We start from the raw sequence: 20,364 nt of genomic DNA on the forward strand, positions 1-20,364 counted from the left end.
AGCAAAATGCATTTGAAAGAACTGGTTGAACTTTAGCAAGCTCTTGCAGGTCTTCTCTCAGCTTTCAATATGTAGAGTAGTTTTCCATGTGCCTGAAAATCATCTAAATATAAGAGGACTAGCCAATAAAGAATGATCATAATTTTTCATGAACTGTATTGTTTGCTATTTCTAGCTGAGCTGCAGAATTTATGATCAAACCAAGCTGAATCATATAACAATTGCATAGCTGATTCATATGCACAGTGTGACCTTGGCAGCTGGTCAAGTTTATGCCTTTTCATTTTTGCTTACATAACAATGGACATGACATATGAGGAACAGTATGCTGCCCTAAAAAATTTTTTCCATCTCAAGAAAACATCAGCTGAAGTGTATGAAATGTTAAAAGAGGCTTATGGTGAATCGATACTTCCATATAGCATAGCTCACAGGCGGTTCAGAATGTTTAAAGATGGACATGATTCAATCTCAGAAATTGGCGGTCCTGGAACTCCAACCATTGCTGTCACTACAGAAACCACAAACACTGCTTCTGTAATCATTAGGGAAGATTGCCATATAACAATAAGGTAACTAGCATAGATATTGAGAATATCAGTAGGAGGCAGGCACAGTATTCTCCATGACCATTTGCATATGATACATGTTTGTGCATGCTGGGTTCAAAGACTACTCTCACCTGAGTAACAGCAAGTTCACATGGAATTTTGTCTGGAGCTGCAATGGACGGTTTTTGAACATTTTGAGCCGACCGGGCTAGCCGAGTGGGTAACGTACCTGCACGGCAACCCAAAGGTCGCGGTTTCGATTCCTGCCTCGGGCTTGGATCAAAGTACTGCAAAAACCTTGGGAGGTGCAATATGGCCACAGAAGCCGATGCGCCAACAACTACCAAATCAAAAAAAAAAAAAAAAATATTGAACATTTTGAGGTTCTGCACAAGGTGATAGTGGCAGATGAGATATGGATTCATCATTTCAACCCAGAGATGATGTAGACTTCCAAACAAAGCAACAAAGCTTTGTTTGGAAGTCTACATCATTGCCAACACTAGAAAAAAAGCAAAAGTCGTGGCTTCCGCAGAATGGTCATCTCTTTTTTGATACTCAAAGAAAAGTTTACCAAAATGTTGTGCCACATCGTACGACTTTATTATTAAACAGGATCTTACTACAGAACTGTACTGCACACTTTGCAATACAGTTCTGTCGTAACGAGCACAACTGCATGCAGGTAGGTGGATGCTGCATCATGACAATGCAATCTCACATTGCTCATACTGTCAGAGTACATCATCAGCCATTTTCAATCTACAGCAGGATGAAGGCCTCTCTAGCAACTTTCCAGCTCCTTCTGTTTTGTGCAATGGCCATCCATTTACTACCCACAAGCTCATGAATTTCATTTGTCCATCTCCGTCGTTGTCTTCCAGGTTTTCTTCTAGCTCCTCTTGCGTATCATTCTGTTATTTTCTTAGTCCATTTGCCATCATATCTTCGAGCTGTGTGTCCTGCCCAAGACCATTTTAGTTCTTTAGTTTTGATAAGAATGTCCTTTACTTGAGTTTGCTGCCTAATCCATGTGTTTCTCTTCTTATCTAACAGTCTGATTCCCAATATAATTTGTTCCATTCTTCACTGTGTAGTTCTCAGCTTCTGTTCCATTCCTTTGGTGAGTGCCCAGGTTTCACATCCATAAGTCATGGTGGGGAGTATACACTGGTTCGTTATTTTACATTTCAGACAAACTGGGATATTGCTCCTCAGTATGTGACTATATTTCCTGAATACTATCCATCCAAAATTTATTCTTCTCTTGACTTCCAGCCATTTATCATTATTAGAGCTATTAACTTGTCCCAGATAAGTATGATTCCACCTTTTCAATTACTCCTCCTTCAATCATTATGTCCCTTTCTGTGGCATACTTGTTCATCATTACTTTTGTTTTAGCCATATTCATCTTTAGTCCAAAATCCTTACTAACTGTGCATAACTGATTAAGATTTTCCTTCCCTTGGGATCATGGCTTATGACCACGATGTCATCTGCAAATCGTAAATGGCTTAGGTACTGTCCAATCACATCGACTCCTTGCTGCAACCAGTCTAATCTTCTGAAAGCTTCCTCAAGGGCAGCAGTAAAAAACTTCGGAGATATTGTGTCTCCTTGTCGAACTCCTTTCTCAATTTTAAATTTGCTACTGTCTTTGTCTAGTCTAATAAAGGAGGTAGCGTTCTCATATATTTTCTTCAAAATCATAATATATGGGGTATATAGTATGCCTTGTCTTTCCAGTGCCCAAAATATTGCCTTATGCTGTATGGAGTCAAATGCCTTTTTATAATCCACAAATGCCAGGCATAATGGTGTTTTATATTCATTTGCTTTCTCCATTAGCTGTAATATAACATGAAGGTAATGACCAAAACTGCATGCAGGTGGGTGGATGCTGCATCATGACAATACAAGATCTCACATTGCTCATACTGTCAGAGTACTGAGCCAGCACTAATGTTAAATGTGTTCTTCATTTGCCCTACAGCTCTCATCACATTGCTCCCTGTGATTTTTTTTATTTTTTTTATTTACAAAGTTACAGTGGGAGCTGCAAGGAAAATGTTTCCAGTCATCAAAAGAAGTTGTAAAGATATCAGAGGCAATTCTCAAAAGCATATCAAAAAATGCCTTGCACCATGTTTTTAAACAATGGCAGAAACCAATGTTGGAGTAAGTGCATTTCATCAACTACTTTGAAAAGGACCATCAAACTATGGATGATTAATAAGGGTATGTTGTGAAAAAAAAATTACCATTCTTTATTGAACAGCCCTCATACCTTTACTGGATTTATCAATCATCTGTACAATATCCAGAGTGATATGCTTCTTGACACTAACATCAGGATCCTGCTCACATATGTTACAAGGTGGGCTATCATATCAAGGATGAAGAGAGTACCCAATGTTCATCCCCAGAATGGGTCTGTGTGGTTCAGCATTAGGAAATTGTAGCACTCTGGCATACGCAAGAGGTGCATTATAAAACAGTGCTGGTTGGTTGTGGCTTGGTGGGATTTTTTTTTTTTTTTTTTTTTGATTTGGTAGTTGTTGGCGCATCGGCTTCTGTGGCCATATTGCACCTCCCAAGGTTTTTGCAGTACTTTGATCCGAGGCGGGAATCGAACCCGCGACCTTTGGGTTGCCGGGCAGGTACTTTTACCCACTCGGCTAGCCCGGTCGGCGCTTGGTGGGATAGAAGGGGGGACAGAAGATAATTGTGCAAAACTTCCCAATCTGCAGTAGCATACAGAAAAAAAAAAACTGCATGCCCATCTCCTTTATTCAGGATGTGCTAGAGTTGCTGCATAAGCAATATGCCTTGTTGCTGAGTAGAACACCCTATTAGTGCATTGAGAAGCTCTGAGTAATTCATTAAAATTGCATTTTCATTTACATATATAATTCAAAAAAGTATGATCAAAATTAAAGTAATATATTTTCTCTCTTACTTCTGATGCATAATACTTTGCCATAGCTGCTTCTTTGATGAATGTTTTTCCACTCTCCTTTAATCTTGCAGCATTGTATGTAAGTAATCTTGCAGCTTCAATTTGTGTGGCAACCTGTGCTATCTGATGCTGCATAGCCTGAAAGAAGCTAAAACTTATATTCTTATACTTCAAAATAATATTAATATTATAATACTTTACTTACTTTATTCATAAAAGGTAAGCAGAGTTTTTAAGAAGACAATAACTCTGGATTAAAGAGTAAGTAATAACAAATGAGTAATTTCTTTTGTCATTAAAAAATTTAACAGTAAGGTTTTGTTTATTGCATATTTATTCTGATGAAATGCAGGAAAATATAGTTTCTTATAAAAATACAGTACATAAATGACAGAAAGTGTCTGAAAATATACAGGGTGTCTCATAATATGCAGGCTGTACCTTCAGAATCAGTTCCTGAAAACAAGGAAAAAAGTTCATCTAACATATGTCTAATTTTTAACAGTTAGGAGCTGTTGGGTGTTTCAATTTAAAAAAAAAAAAAAATGCTATACTGTATAGCTTTCATGGTAAAAAATAATAAAAAAATAAGAATAAGCAAACATACCTAATACAAATAAACATTTTAAGGTATATGCACTTATTCATTATTTTTTACTACTGAAATTCAAACAGCCATAAACTCCATCACTATTCAGAATAAGACGTGTTCTTCGGAACACATGTCTTATTCTGAAGTAGTGTTTATTTCACTACTTTTAAAGTCCTGAATCGATCTTTAAAGTATAGCCCAAATGCTATATAAAACATCCTGTGTTCATAATAATGCATATAGATATACAGGATGATTCAAAAAGAATTGAATACACTCAAAAATTGGGTTTGGGATGAATTGGACTACAGGATTGATGTGTGCCGTGTGATACAAGGGGTGCATGTTGAGCATTTATAAGATTTTAGAAATAGCTGTGATAATTCCTTTACAAATTGGTTTTGACTACATGTTCATATATAACATAGTTACTGAGTAATAAATTTTTGAAATTGTTTAATTCTTTTTGAATGACCCTTTTGTATACACAAAAACTGAGAATGTTAAAAAAAATTTTTTTTAATTACAGGGGATCCTCGTTATCCGAGGATAATTGGTTCCAGAATATTCCACTTAAAATGGGGACCAATTTTCATAATGTTTATTATTTAAATGAAACTAGGCATAATATTTTAAAAGTTTAAGATTTTATATCTATATAATATCAGTGTAGATTCAGCACAGACAACTCCTAAAGAAAAACTATGGTAGTAGTGTGAAGGGCATCATTTCATCTGTATCTCATATTGTGCTCATCCTTCACGAGTTTCCCATGTATTGCACTACCTCGAATAAGTAACGCTTCACTAATAGAGAAGACTGTTGTTGCTTATTCTCGATGGGCGCCACCACCCAGATGACACCGTTCCAAATCTAGTTGAATTTTTTTATCATTGGGTGGACAGGTACCATGGTATCGCAAGTGAAGCATTTCTTTCAAGGCAGTGCAATACATTGGCAGCTCGTTGTGAAGGATGAGTAGATATGGTGTACCTACACCGATATTATATACAGTAGTAATGTTTATTATGTACTTGTACATAGTAAAAAATGGATGAAGAAACTGAAAAATGGGAAAATTATTTTATTAGACATTTTTTATTATAAAAGATCATTCTCACACAAAAAAAATATTCAACTGCTTGGTCAATTTTCTCAAGGGAAAAAGCTTTAATTCTTTAATTTTCAAATATTCATAACTGCGGGGGACCCCCTGTACACAAAAAAGCAAAATATTTAGCAGTATTTCAAACTTCAGTGCAGTTCCCATTAATTCTAAATACTTAGTCTAGCACAAAACCAATTGCTACATTCCTTGAGAAAATTCTTTTGGCTAGTTGTTTGTTTGTTTGTTATTTGGTTTTTAGGAGCATTAGCAACTAAGGCCATATTGCTCCGGGGATATGCGGTGGTCATTCCCTGACCTTTCCGCATCCTCCGTATTTGGTGGTGACGGGCTCGAACCCCGATCTAATCAAGAAGCGTGTGCTACGCACTACTGCTTCTTCCCACCTGGCTAGGGAGACGCCTTGGCTAGTTGTGAAATGTTACCTTGACCTCTCCATCTCAAGAAATGACACCCTCTCAACTGCCTCTTTCAGTGGTCAGAAAATGTAATAAAATACTCAGTGATAAGTCTAGGGAGTGGAGAGCAAAGATAACACTTCAAACCAAATTTCCTATATCATCTCCAGCACAGAACAAATATATACGAGGGTGGTTCAATAAAGAATCGCCCTGATCTAGCTGCAGAGGTGCTAGCCTGTTGGTTCTTGGCACAGGTTTTAGTCTTTCTCTACGCCACTGTGCAGATTTACCCATTTTTCCATCGTTAAATGAGGCTACGGATACCATTTTTGTAGAAGTGGTGAGGTTGGTCTTTGAACCATGACTCTTCCAGAAATGAGTGTCTCGTCGTCAGAGAAGTGGGTCCCCCAAAGAAATTATTTGAGGGAAGGAAACAAGAAATCCGATGGTGCAAGATCAGGTGAGTAGGCTGGATGGGGCAGTATTTCATATCCATAAGTGGCCGCTTGTGTTGTTGCAATTTCAGAAGTGTGAACTGGGGCATTGTCTTGAAGCATTCTCACACCTTTGGACAGCATGCCATGCCTACATGTTTTGATTTTCTCCCATAATTTTGCGAGTAAGTTGGCATAATAGACACCTGTAATTGTTCTACCTTTCAGCAGGTAATCAGTCATTATTACCCCTTTCTCATCCCAAAACACTGTCAGCAAGACCTTTCCTGCTGACACTTGGACCCTTGCCTTCTTGGGGGGGGGGGACCATGATGTCGCCATTCCATAGACTGCTTTTTACTTTCAGGGTCGAAATGGTGTATCCAACTTTCATCCCAAGTGATTAGATGAGAGAAAAAGTCTTCCTCATTTTTTTGGCACAGAGCTAACAACTTGTTATTTCTGTTGTTGATCAGCCTTCTGGAAACCAGTCAATAATCGGGGAATGCATCTTGCACTCAATTTCCGTAAATGGAGTTGGTTGTGAAGGACTGTTTCAACAAAGCCCACACTAATCTTCACCTCCTGGGACAATTCACATATAGATATCTGGTGATCTTCCATGATTAACGGACTCCACTTTTCTGATCGTGCTGTCATCAATGGCGTAATGAGGATGACCTGGAATGGACACTACCGATGTCCGAACACACCTAAACTGTCTATGCCAGTGCTTCACAATGCCATAGGATGGGGCTTCATCCTTATATACAGCAGTCATCTCCTCATGGATTTCTTTAGATTTCCTCTTCAAGAACAGATACCGGATTACAGCTCTGGCTTCAACTTTGTCCATGATGCTACTTCGTCATGTTTAGCTCTGTAAGAGAAAAACAAATTAAGACACAGGACTGAAATTTTACACCTTTAGTACAGAGATATGTATGATGCTACACACAAAATATCATAACTCTGTGATATGTGGAAGTAGGTGAGGGTAATTCTTTATTGAATCACCCTCATATGATGGCAAGTGTCATGCTGCATATATACACACATTTTAGAATGATTATTCTCAATGTTTGTTCTTAATTGCTGTCTTCAAATCAATGTCCCTTGACCTTTCTGCATGTGAGCCAAATTGAATGGGAAAATGTTTAGTGCAGCTACATTTTAAACCTGAAGGCAATATTTAGAAGCAGAAATGTAAATATACATAAATACTAACCTAATCACCAAATTTATAAATACATTTATGTATGGATTTAAATCAATGCACTTCTTACAGAAATCACTGAAATTTTGAAAGATTCATATAGTTTAATATTAAGATAAAATCATAATAAAAATCTTTCCCTTTTTGGTGAACATGAGTGCAACACAATTCTTTATTTTTAATAATAATAATAAAGAATGAAAAAAAAAAATCTGTATTTTTAGCACGACACTTATCTTTTGCTTATTTGAAGCAGAGTCTGTATTTCACATCCTTTTCCAAAGGATTGTGTTGCTTGCCTTTTTAAAAATACTTTATAGGTTGTTTGATACTTTAATATAAAATTAAATTCCTTTTGGAAAAATGAGAAGAGGTCAGCACTACTAAGTGTCTGATCACATGGTAGCAGCCTTATATGAAAGGACTGTGGTTACATGTCCCATACCTGTTAGTTGGAAGAAGCCTGCTTTAAACAATTCAAAAAGCACTACTGCTGTACTTGCAGTTTCCCCTGTGTCCAAAATTCCTTAAAGCCTAAGAACATAACACTTTTACATCAAATGCTTAGAAGACCAATTTCTTCATTCAAAGGAAATTCGTCTGGAGCCATTTACACGCTTGCTTTCTGATAAGAAATGGTGCACTTGGGTTCAAAAACACTTAGTCCTGTAATTTGAGCAAATTTTCAGATCGCTTTTTTTTGGTAAGGGGATGAAAATTGATTTCTTCCAATCTGATGGCCACCATCCAGTTTCCCAAATTTTTACAATCATTTTATGAAAAAACTCAGTGCCCTTCACACCTGTAGCTTTAATCAATTCTGCTGGGATTTCACCAATTCCAGGTGACTTGCCACACATTAGTTCCCTGATGGCTTTTTCGACTTCTTCCTTCAGTGGAACTGGTTCAAGATCACACTCTTGAAAAGGGGGGGGGGTGGCAGATCATTAGTGCCAGCAGGTGCTCAGAAGAGCTGCTCACAGTATTCTTTCCACCTTCCTTTGATTGTGTTCTCCTCTGTTAAAATTTCCCCTTTGGAGTCCTTAATTACATTAAGTTTTGGTCAGAACTTTTGTCTTAAGGACTTAATAACATTTTACATCTTTTTAGTATTGTTTCGTTTGTTGTGATATTTGATTTCTTTACACTTTTGATTGATATAATCCTGTTTGTCCTGGCTTAAACAGCGCTTGATGACTTTGCTTAGTTCCTGATACTCTTCATTTCCTTGTACATCATGAGCTTTTGCAGTTCTTCTCTGTTCAATAAGTTTAAAAGTGGCTTCTGTAATCCAAGACTTCCTGATGTTTGACCTTTTCTCTAATGTGTCTATTTGCTGAATCCTTAATAATGCTTTTTGTATTTTCCCACATTTCCTCAGGGGCAGCATATCGTCATCTAATTCTAATAGAGCTTGAAAATGATTGCCTGTTTCAAGCATATAACCATAATAAAAAATATATATATATAACCGTTTGAAATATTTTCTACATCCAATTGTTTAGGGAAAACCTTATTCATGATCTTTTTCAGCTTCAGCATGATGTGGAGTAGCTAATGTTCACTGCCACAATCTGCTCCAGGAAGTGTTTTTGCTGTGATTACACTGGAACGCCACCTTGCTGCATAAGGATATAATCAATCCGATTCCTTGTTTTATGATCAGAAGATTTCCATGTGTAGGGCCTTCTCAGGTGCTGCTGAAAGCAGGTGTTACATATGACAAGACTGTTAAGATGACAAAATGTAATTAAACTTTCACCGCTCGTTTCTAGTGCCAAGACCAAGCCTACCACATTCTGGACTAGAAGAAACTGTCTTGCCTACGTTTGCATTAAAATCACCCATGAGTATCAAAACATCCTTTTTTGGGACCAGATCAAGAGCTGACTGGAGATTTTCATAATAAATGTCCATATCTTCGTCTGTGAATGTTGATGGTGCATATGCGACTAACACTGAGATTTACTGGCTGTCTCTGAAGTCTAACCGTCATCATTCTACTATTAATAGGATTGTATCCAAAAAGAGACCTTGAACATTTTTTATTCAAAATGACAGTGACACCATGTTCTTTTACTTGTATATATCCTCACTGTTATGGTGAGGATATATACAAGTAAAGTATATGGTGCTAAACACTTAAAGACTCATCAAGCACATACTTTTTCAAAGAGCAAGTGTCACGAGCCATGTTATTTTGCAAACTCAAATCTGTGGAGAATGTTAAACAGTGAGACTGATGGAAAATAAGTGATGTATTGACCTCAGAGCTTTTATTAGAAAAGCTACTAAAGTTAAGGAGAGCAAGACTCCAGGGGAGGATGGCATATATTCAGTCATAATTAAAAAAGGCTCCATATGAGTGCTTTGTATCAAAGTGTTGGAAATGTTAATGAAATAATCATTAGACTCTTGGAAGATCTCTTTCAGCTGAAGAAGTACTGATGTCTCCCATCCACAAAGGTGGTGCTAAAGAGGAGTCAGTTAACTATAGACCAAGTAAGACAAGAGTTTATTTAAAAAGGCTGCATGAGTGTATCAAACCATTGGGATGTTAATGAGAGTATCATTAGGCTCTGAGCAGAATCCCTTGAACTGAAGAGGTGCTAACGTCTTCATGTACTAATCCCAGTACATAAAGGTAGTGCTAAAAAGAAGTTGGGTAACTATAGGCAGAGTTTGACTTCTGTGGTAGGGAAAAAAAGATCATGAATTCAGTGGTTCAGAATGTAATTCAGGAACATCAACAAGAATAGTATCTTGAATAGATCCCATCATGGATTTGTTAAGGAGAGGGGAAGTCATAACTGACAAATCTAGTAAATTACTATGATAGCCATTAAACAGATGGGATGTAGGTAACAATTTTGACATTATATATTTAGACTTCAGTAAAGCATTTGGCACCATCCACTCATGAAAGGCTGTTATTTAAACTGGAATTACTGGTGAGATCCTACACTGGATCACAGGTTTCCTAAAAGATAGAAGACAAGAGGGATATCATAAATGGTTAGTCTTCAGGGTGGATCTGCATAGCAAGTGGGGTACTTCAGGGTTCAGTTTTGGGCTCCCTCCTACTTCTAATTTTCATAAATGATATTGGCAAAGGTATGCAAGTTCAAAAAGACTTGGATTGTTTGCTTATGTGGTCTGGAAAATAGAAACTAACATTTAATGCTTCTAAATGTAGGGTTATACAACTAGAAGGAATGAAAAACATTTAGGCATTATGATTCAATCTGACATGAAATTTCCCATGAAGTGTAAATAGGCAGCTAGGAAAGCAATATGGTGTCCTGATTTATGGGACCTTTGCTAATAGGGATGAGGACAACATTATCTCACTATACAAAAATAGTTAAGACTACATTTGGAATATTGTAGTCAGGTCTAGACTCTAAACCTGAAAAATAAATGTAGAGCTTCTGCAGAGGGTTCAAACATTGGCAACCAGATAGGAACGAATGCAAATTGATGCATATATGAAGAACAGCTTAGAAGATATGGAACTTTAACAACTAGATATCCAAGGAGAAATCTGATTGAAGTATATAAGGTGCCGAAATGAGTAAAGGCTTCTCCTTTCTTATAGGTGAGACAAAAATCAGTGGGCACAAATAGAAAATCCCAGGAAAAAATAACAAAAGACTGGATCACATTAAGTTCATCTATGGGCAGCGGATTATTGAAGACTAGAATAAGTTTTCTCCCAATATGACAGAGACTGTGAGTCTGGCTTAGTTCAAAGAGGATTGCATGGTTACCTTTCAGGAATGGGAATAATATAAATATTCTGTTTTATTTTATTTTTATTATTATTTTCTTTTTGGCTGATATAGAAAAAGTCTGCTTCCTTGAATTATCTTACCTTACTAATACTAATTTACAGAACTGTTGTAGATAAGCAGTTTTTTTGCTCAAAAAGTCAATTAATGACCATATCTCGACCTTTGTGCTATGGAGTTACCATCTCATAAACTATGTACCTAAGAATGATGGTAATGGACAGAACTTGCTTGCACACCAACACTAAGAAAATTGCATTTGCTATTAATTACAGCAGTTTTGGTTTTAAAATGCATTCCTATAATATGGACTTATAATTTTCATTTAATAACTCACATACAACCAGTAAATTCTTACTTTAACAAAATAAATAAACCTCTCTGAAAGAGAAAATACATTATTTATGTCTTTGTTCTTTAAATTATCTCTAAAAAATAAAATAAATAATAAGGAAACACTTCTGCAAATTTTTCTACGTAGAAATTTGCAGAACTGTTTCTGTAAAAATTTTCCATGTAATTAATATGTGTATCAATCACTCAAACAATATTATTGACACATCATGACATTTATTTTCCTCCCACATTGATAAAACATAGTAAAGTTCTGTTATCTCACTTGTCGGAACTGAGATGCTAGATGCATAAAAAGAAAAGTGACATTCTACTATTACTACTACTTTTTAAGTTCATCTTTTCTATAATTATAATTTGTTGCTGTTCTACTAAGCAAGAAGACCCGTTACTACTGAGAGGGTCAGATGGGTTCGTGCCACTGCAGTTTATTATTGTAATATTATAAATTAATTGATTTGTAATTAAATATTATTATAATATTTTATTTATTGTCTAATATTAGCAATATGGCATTTTCTTCCCATAGATAGTGATCCAGCAAACCTTTCAATTTCCTCAAAACATCAGCTTCATTTATCTGTGATTGGTGACTTACCAACTAAAGGAAAGCTTCCTATAAAACAGTCTAAAATTCTTCCTCCTAGTTCTAATTTATGCCAGGAGTTCTAGCATTCTGATTCCAAATAATACTAAATTTTAATAAGTAAATGTTATTAAAATTAATTTAAAAAGATAATATACTTTTTGAAAATTTGGTTACAAAACAAATGCAAAAATTTAAGTTGCAATAGAAAACTTAAAATCACTTACTTGAAAATCAAAGATTCGTTTTCCGAATTGCTTCCTCTCAAATGTATAATTTACTGCACTTTCAAAACAACCTTGAGAAAGGCCAATCATCTATGAAATTAACATTTTTAAAAATGTCCTTAATATTAAATAAACACATATCACAGTGATCAATACTTCTTAGAGATTACGACTTTATATTATGATAATATTATAAAAACGGTTTATACAAAGTACATATCATCCCAACTGGCTAAAGGACAGAGTGTGTGTGTGTGTGTATTCTTGAACACTACTTTTAAGCCTGTGTTCTATTTTTATTAAATTTTCAGTTGTGACAATGCTGCAGTTATGCAGCGTTAATGCTATTGAAGGATTACACAATTAAACACACACTGATATATTAGATCAAAGTCCCGATTGATTTTTGTTTTGTGAGTGGTAGTGAAAATTATTATTATTTTGGGTGGGAGGCATTACCGGTAATTAAAGCCTAACTAACTAGCTAGCCATTGTTGTTCTAGCAGTTGTTGGTTCGCCTGTAGTTCTACGTTAACAATTAATGTCAACTCAAGTTAAAAAATATATAAATGTAAAGTTTGAAAAGATTAGAGATTTAAAGTTAGAGGAGAAAGGAAATAAAGGGAATTATTAAATCAAGAAAAAATTAGGAAAATAGCTAGGAAGAATCAGGAAGGTAACATTCCTTCACATGGCCATCTCTCTGCTACTTCCTAGGGGCTTCAATATAGCCATACTAAAAGAATGTCTCGTGCATACCCATTTCTGTAGTCTCAATAACAGTTTTGCTTAGTAATTACTCATGTTTAGTTATGGATATCCTAATGTAATAAGGCAAATAAAATTTAATTGTTAATTTATTTTTAATTAATTTAGTTTTAAATTTTTGGATTAAAATTATATAATATAATGAAATTAAATGTAATGAAATCAAATGTAGTGAAATTAAAAATCTGAGCAAATATAATGAAATTAAAAATCAGAGCAAAAATAAGTATACTAATTCAGCCTCTTTATCAGGAAGTATTAACGACATTAACAGCCATTAGCCTTAAATTCCTATTACTAAATAACCACCATGCATAGAACAAAGACAAGTAACAAAATGTTGTACAGGTATCACAGTAAAAATTGAAGCCCAGGCTTAGACACAACTGCAAAGGACCCATTAATTCCTGAAAACTGTCAAATAGCATTCAATGCCGCCCACCCACCAGTGATTAACAAGAAACCAGAAGGTGCCTATGGAAACAAATTCTTCCCATATATCGAAGATCATATAGATAGTTTACTCTGGCAGAACCAACTGAAATTTAAGAAATGCTCTAGTAAATTATGTAAGACGTGTCCATACATGCACAACTCAACAGAAAATTTCCCAGTATTTTGCCATATGCAAAATTTCATTTATCTTATTACATGCAAAGAATGCAAGATACAATATGTCGGACAAACTAGTACAGAATTGCATATAAGACTGAACCTGCACAGATTGCAAATTAAGAAATTTGGAGAAAGAACCACCAAATGCAAAACCACTATAACTTCAGATAAATACACAAATGAGAGAACTGAAACACTTCCAAAAGGACCAGTTCACCAATATATCTATAGCTATAGAAGAAAACACCAAAAAAAGGGAAATATTGGAAGATCTCCGCATATTACAATACAAATCTCTATACCCATATGGGTTAAACAATAGGTTTAATCGCAGAAACTTCACCTACCCTGGGGTGAAACAGTGCACATACACAGTATTCCAACTAGCCAAAAATATACAAGAAACAATGAAGTTCAGCAAGGATACAGCAGCTGCTACAGTACCAGTGCACAAAAATTAACAACTTTGAATTGCTGCTCACTGAATGGGATAACAATCCCATTAACATTAAAACTATCCACAATACTGTTTGCACTAAAGCACAGCAAACTAAAAGCCCTAAATAAGATTTGCCTATGATACTCCTTCAAAAACATACGTCTTAAACACACCATAGAAGACATTACTAGATTTAAAATTGGATTCACCCACACCTAAAACAAAGCAAAAGAATACTGCATAGTAAAATACCAAAATCGCATTTTTGACCTGTTAACCTCAGAGAAGTCTTTGATAAAACCACCAAAAGCCTAACTATAGATAAAATTAATATAGAAATCAGACATAGATTTGCAATGCCCATCGGAATTGCCTTATGCAACTACAAAAACACTATGGCAAACCTGAACAAAATTGAACCCCCTTGTCACTGCAAAGAAAACAAATATAAAGATTACATAGAACTGCACCATAAGTACATTATCACAGGCGACCTCAATATAGTCAAGGATCCAGCATTAAAAGAAACATGGATAAAGGAATGAAATTTAGACCAAACACCCATACCAGCCTAGAAAGCATACAAAGATCGATTATAATGGATCTTTTACAATTTGCTTATTAACTAGCCTATAACACCAGTAGAAGCCTTTCAGATTTGGATTAACAGCACTTCAGATCACATTATGGCAAAGTTCAGAGACTGCATATAACACCAATATAACTACAAGCAATACAACCTAAAAAGAATAAAAAAAAAAAAAAAAAAAAGACTTGCAAAACAAATTTGTTATAACTAGCACAGACAAAGCCAATAACTTCAGTATTATTTGCAAAAAATTCTAAACAGACACTCAAAAAGGAATTGAACAACAGTGAAACATAAAATCACCATGAGTGTATGAGGTTTAATGGCACACATTAAACCTCATACCAATCCCAACGCTTTATAGCTCTAACTTCAATGGACATTATAAATTTGACAGCAAAGTGATATAAACACAACAAAATCAAACACGCTAGACCTCACCTTCAGCTTATAAAGTCCAAAGCACCACAAGGTGAAAATCACCGATGATAGGGGTATGTAAATATGTTATAGTTATCCCACTGGGCATACACGGGCTGTTATGCTGTAGAAAGGTTATACCAGTGGATAACATTGCCAGTTTGATTTATCAGTAAAAAAAAATGTAATCTTAAAATGTATTAACTTATACATCTATATAGATATTCACTAATTTCTAACCAGTGATTACAAATTTAATACAGGTTGCATAATCCTAAACAAACAAATTAACCCATCCTTAAGCATATATAATTATGTATAAGTTAAGTGCGATAGCATCATTAATACACAGCCAAACCTGAATTAACAGAATATTTGCAAGCGGCATCGTTTTAAGGTATATATATCATATTGTGAATACCTTCGCAACGAGTTGCCATGATATTGCATTACTTCGAATAAGTAACGCTTCACTTGAGGAGAAGACTAATGTTACTTATTCTCAGATGGATACCACCACCCAGACAGCACCGTTTCAGGGCTATTTGGCCCTTCTTCGGCGGGTGGGTAGGTACCCATGTGATGCGTAACTTAAAACGATGTCCCCTTGCAAATATTCTGTTAATTCAGATTTGGCTGTGTATTAATGACTATCGCACTTAACTTATACATAGTCTAGACTTTCTCACAGCTTGAAGCTTTAGCCCTAAACGCTTTATAGCATATATAATTATTAATGACAGACTAACCAACAAATCAGACCAGATGGTGCCCCAGCCTCCTATAAAGCAGATCCTGGGCAGCTTGCACGTGCTTTCTCGTACCAACCACCAGCTATAGTGTTCACAGGTAAATATCTATGTACTTTTTATATTTACTCTGATGCATACCTGTTGGGCTTTCGGCCCCAATCTCAGTTTGCAGCTAATTTTAATCCTAAAATTTAAAACTAAATTAAAAATAAATTAACAATTAAATTTTATTTGCCTTATTACATTAGGACATCCGTAAATAAACATGATTAATTACGAAACAAAACTATTATTGAGACTAAAGGAACAGGTATGCATGAGGACATTCTTTTAGTATGGCTATCTGTCTGCTCAAAGCCCGAGGAAGTAGCAGAGAGACAGCCATGTGGAGGAATGTTACCTTCCTAATTCTTCCTAGCTATTTTTCTTGATTTAATAATTCCCTTTATTTCTTTTTTCTCTAACTTTAAATCTCTAATCTTTTCAAACTTTACATTTATATATTTGTTAACTTCAGTTCACGTTAATTGTTAACATAGAACTATAGGCGAACCAACAACTGCTAGAACATAGATGGCTAGTCAGTTAGTTAGGCCTTAATTACCGGTAATGCCTCCCGCCCAAAATAATAATAATTTTCACTACCACTCACAAAACAAAAAATCAATCAGGACTTTGGCCTAATATATATAATATACAGCAGACTCTCGATTTACCGGGATCGGTTTAACCAGGACACTTCAAGACTCCAAATATTTAAAAAATATTTAAAAATTTTAAAAATAAATAAATAAAAAAAATCCCAACCAGAAATTATAAATTCAAGTAATAACTAGAATAGGTATAAACAGGTGATTTGCAAGTCGGAAATAAGCAACAAGCAGGGCATTATAAAGTTGTCATTGGGAGATTATTATCTTGCAATCCCCCTGCCTTTACACCCAATGCTAGAGAGAGAGAGAGAGAGAGAGAGAGAGAGAGAGAGAGAGAGAGAGAGAGAGAGAGAGAGAGAGAGAGAGAGAGAGAGAGAGAGAGAGAGAGAGAACAAATGTTTAGTTTGTTTTAGTGCGTCACTTCAATTGTTATGTTTTATCACACCACAAAGAGAAAAATTGTCTCGTTATTTATGTCAGGGATAACAAATTTTTTTTGTTTAGAAATCATGAAAATGATGGGTAAACGCAAACAAGTTGCACTTTCGATTAAACAAAAGCTTGAAATTATTCAAAAGTTTGAAAACAGTGCAGCCGTTAAATCTCTAAAGAACCATTATAATGTTGGTGACAAAACTATGCACGAAATTGTAAAAAATTAAGGGAAGCTATTAGATTTAAAATCGACATCGAAAAAAAAAATAAAGGGAAGCATCATATTGGACACACGAGTAGTGCATGGCAAGTTTGTTATCTATCGCCATATTTTTTACATAGGTTGTTGAACATTTTTGGATATACTGTAGTAAGTCCCTGACTTATGTAACTTCGAACTTACATTAATTTTTTTCACTCAATTTTATTTTCTTTTTTAGGATTGTAAAATTTGAAACAGAATAATAATAATAAGCAATCAATAAAGATGATCACGGCACGGATAAATTGCACAAGCAGGACATGAAGTAACCAGCTTAAAAATAGAAATGAAGAGAAGATTCTTAAAGGGTTTTTTCTATATGACTGAAGATTTCAGTGAAGGGGTTACACATGTCACCATTATAACATAAAAGCCCACAGAATTCCAGCTATCGGGTATTATCTCAAATGCAATACAATCGAGTTTACTACTCGTTTATAATGAATTGCACTAACAGAAAAGCCCAATAACCTGGAAAGTGCAAATTGTATTTACTGTTTTATGGCAGTGACCTCCAGAAATGTGCTTTAGTAAAAAATGCGAGCTCCATGGGGTGATAATAGTGAGTTTTCACCTTAACTCTGTGCAGTTCTTTACAGAAAATTTCATTTTGACCATTATTATGGTGCCAACTAAGAGAATAAGTGATAGTGGTACTACTAAATCTATCAAAAAAAACAAGGAAAAGGAAAGCAATTGATTCAGATCAGAAAATTAAAATAAGGAAGTTTGAAAATGGTCAAACATGAACAAGTATCGTGCGGAATTTAGATTTGTCAGTGTCAACAGTGAACACAATAATAAAGGAGAAAGACAGAATACGAGAAGTAGTGAAGGGATTGGCACCAATAAAGTTAACTATGATAACCAAAGCTACGAAATACATATCAGTTTTTACTGTACAATTTCTTCCTTTAATGTTTTCTTTTCTTATGTACCACTCCAGCAACTTCACTGCTGTCCCCAGATAAAGTTTTTAATTGAACTAATTAAAAATATATAAGTATTTTTCTATATATATAACCAATATATAAAAAATATATAACTATTTTTCTTCATTCTTCTGAGGATATTATGTGGTTTTTGTAATTTTGGCATATCATGGATATAGGAGCAATATTTTATTAGTCATTCCCGAGTTACGTAAAACTTGACTTATAAGAAGTCCTGGAACTTCTGTCAGAGACTTACTGTATTTTTGGATTAACCGGGAAATTGATTATCCGGGATTTTTATTTTACAATCTATTCTGGAAAATCGAGAGTCTACTGTGTGTATATATATATATATATATATATATATATATATATTCTTTTATTACAAAATTCATTTAATAAAACAAAACTTTGTTTTATTTCAAAACAAAGAAATTATATTATTCTGTTTGGTTAATACAAAGCTTGGTATGTTTGTTTGTTTGTTTTTTTTTTAGGAGCATTAGCAACTAAGGCCATATTGCTCCGGGATATGCGGTGGTCATTCCCTGACATTTCCGCATCCTCCGTATTTGGTGGTGACAGGTTCGAACCCCGGTCTAATCAAAAAAGCATGTGTTATGCGCTGCTGCTCCTTCCCACCTGGCTACGGAGTTGCCAAAGCTTGGTATGGTATGATCTTAATTAAAGTTCAATTTATTCAAAAACTAAACATATGCTATAAACAGGAGCCTTGCAAAATGATACATTATATAATGTAACAGAATAAAGAATGTTTCATGTCTCTAGCACTCTTTTGCTCAGTTATTCAAACTTTCATGGGTTCTCATTTAAAATGATCATCCTTTAGAAAATAGGATAAATACATTATCTTACTCATAAAAAGAAATGTAGGCCAATTTTGGGACTAAACTATATTCAACGTTCAGACATTCTATATAAAAATCAAATCAGTTATGAAATAATTTAAAAAGATACATTAATAAGCTTGGTCTTACTTTTACAGGCGTTCAAAGATCATAAACCTACACCCAAACAATTTGTTCATAGTGTGAGAAAATGAAATTATATAGGACCTTGGACACATCCAGTAAGCTGTCGATATTACAAGGAACTAACATACAATCAGTGTACAAACATGAATGTAACATTAATAACAAGCAAGCAATCAAGACAAGAGAAAAAAAAAAAAAAAAAATACTGAAGAATGGTCACAACACAGAATGCCTACAAAGAGAGCAGATAATTCCATATAGGCAATTTGCATACATCGGTGTAATCGGCTCCCTGTGTACATGGGTTTTCAAGGTGAACCAGATATAGAAATACCTTGGATTCTAAGAGAACAACTTGTATGGAACTTACTATCTAGTGAAATTTTTTGTTGCTGGCATAGAAAAACCTCCAAGATATCAATGATTTTATTTCTTAACGAAAAAGGAAAAAAAAAAAAATATATATATATATATACATACACATATATATTCGATATGATAAATTTTAGGTAACAAACATAAAATGTATAATTCCTTTTCAAAAAAAAATTTGTGTTACAAGGTGAAATCAAGTGTGTGGTTAGAACAAAAGAGATTGCTTCCCTTTCTCTCCCAACCAATGTTCAGATTCGGGAACGGCTCAAGACAGTTAAGTCAAGCAAAGAAATCCGACCGTGTGGCCTTTATTCCGAAAATGTGAAACTTTTTTTTTTATTATTATTCTTGGTGATGATCTATCTTTGCACACAAGCTAGAACAATTCCTCCCAGCATTAAGAAATCATACCTGAAGGAATTTTCACTAGGAATTGCTACTACTGTACCACATGAACTGTTTTCACTTATTATTACTTCAAACAAAACTTTTTACGGAAAACGTGGAACAGTAAAGAAAGAATCATTATTAGTATTAGTTGTGGCATATGATACAAGGAAACATTAAAAAAAAAAAAAAAAAAAAAAAAAAACACCCCTTCCCATTCCATCCAATAACTTGTAAATTTGTCTAATTCTTGCTTAAATTTATTCAAAGTTTATGCACCCACCCTTGTGTGTGTTGTCTGAGCAAGAGTAAAGACTGCCATCAACATTTAGCTTACTCAATCCATTCAAAGTGTTAAACATCACAATCAGATCTCCTTTCAGGTACCTAGTTTCTAGAACCCAAATTAGCAGAAATCAAGTTTTTTGTGGTAAGAGTACCCTTTTGTTCCCCTCCACTAATATTGTTGTTCTCTTCTGCACTATTTCAACGGATCCAC

The 20,364-nt window shown here is 34.8% G+C and overlaps 1 protein-coding gene across 1 annotated transcript in view; it reads right to left on the bottom strand.

The window, feature by feature from the left end:
• LOC150085642 (short/branched chain specific acyl-CoA dehydrogenase, mitochondrial) overlaps window positions 1–20,364 on the bottom strand; it is a 133,830-nt gene that overhangs the window by 21,271 nt on the left and 92,195 nt on the right. The window contains exons 9-10 of the mRNA XM_090373407.1: window positions 12,241–12,330; window positions 3,514–3,651 (exon numbers count right to left, since the gene is read on the bottom strand). Of these exons, the coding sequence (XP_090229533.1) occupies window positions 3,514–3,651; window positions 12,241–12,330 (228 nt within the window). The remainder of the gene's footprint in view (window positions 1–3,513; window positions 3,652–12,240; window positions 12,331–20,364) is intronic.

Source organism: Mastigoproctus giganteus, chromosome 5 (genome assembly GCF_048544385.1).
Source record: "Mastigoproctus giganteus isolate SK-2022 chromosome 5, ASM4854438v1, whole genome shotgun sequence".
NCBI lineage: Eukaryota > Metazoa > Arthropoda > Arachnida > Uropygi > Thelyphonidae > Mastigoproctus > Mastigoproctus giganteus.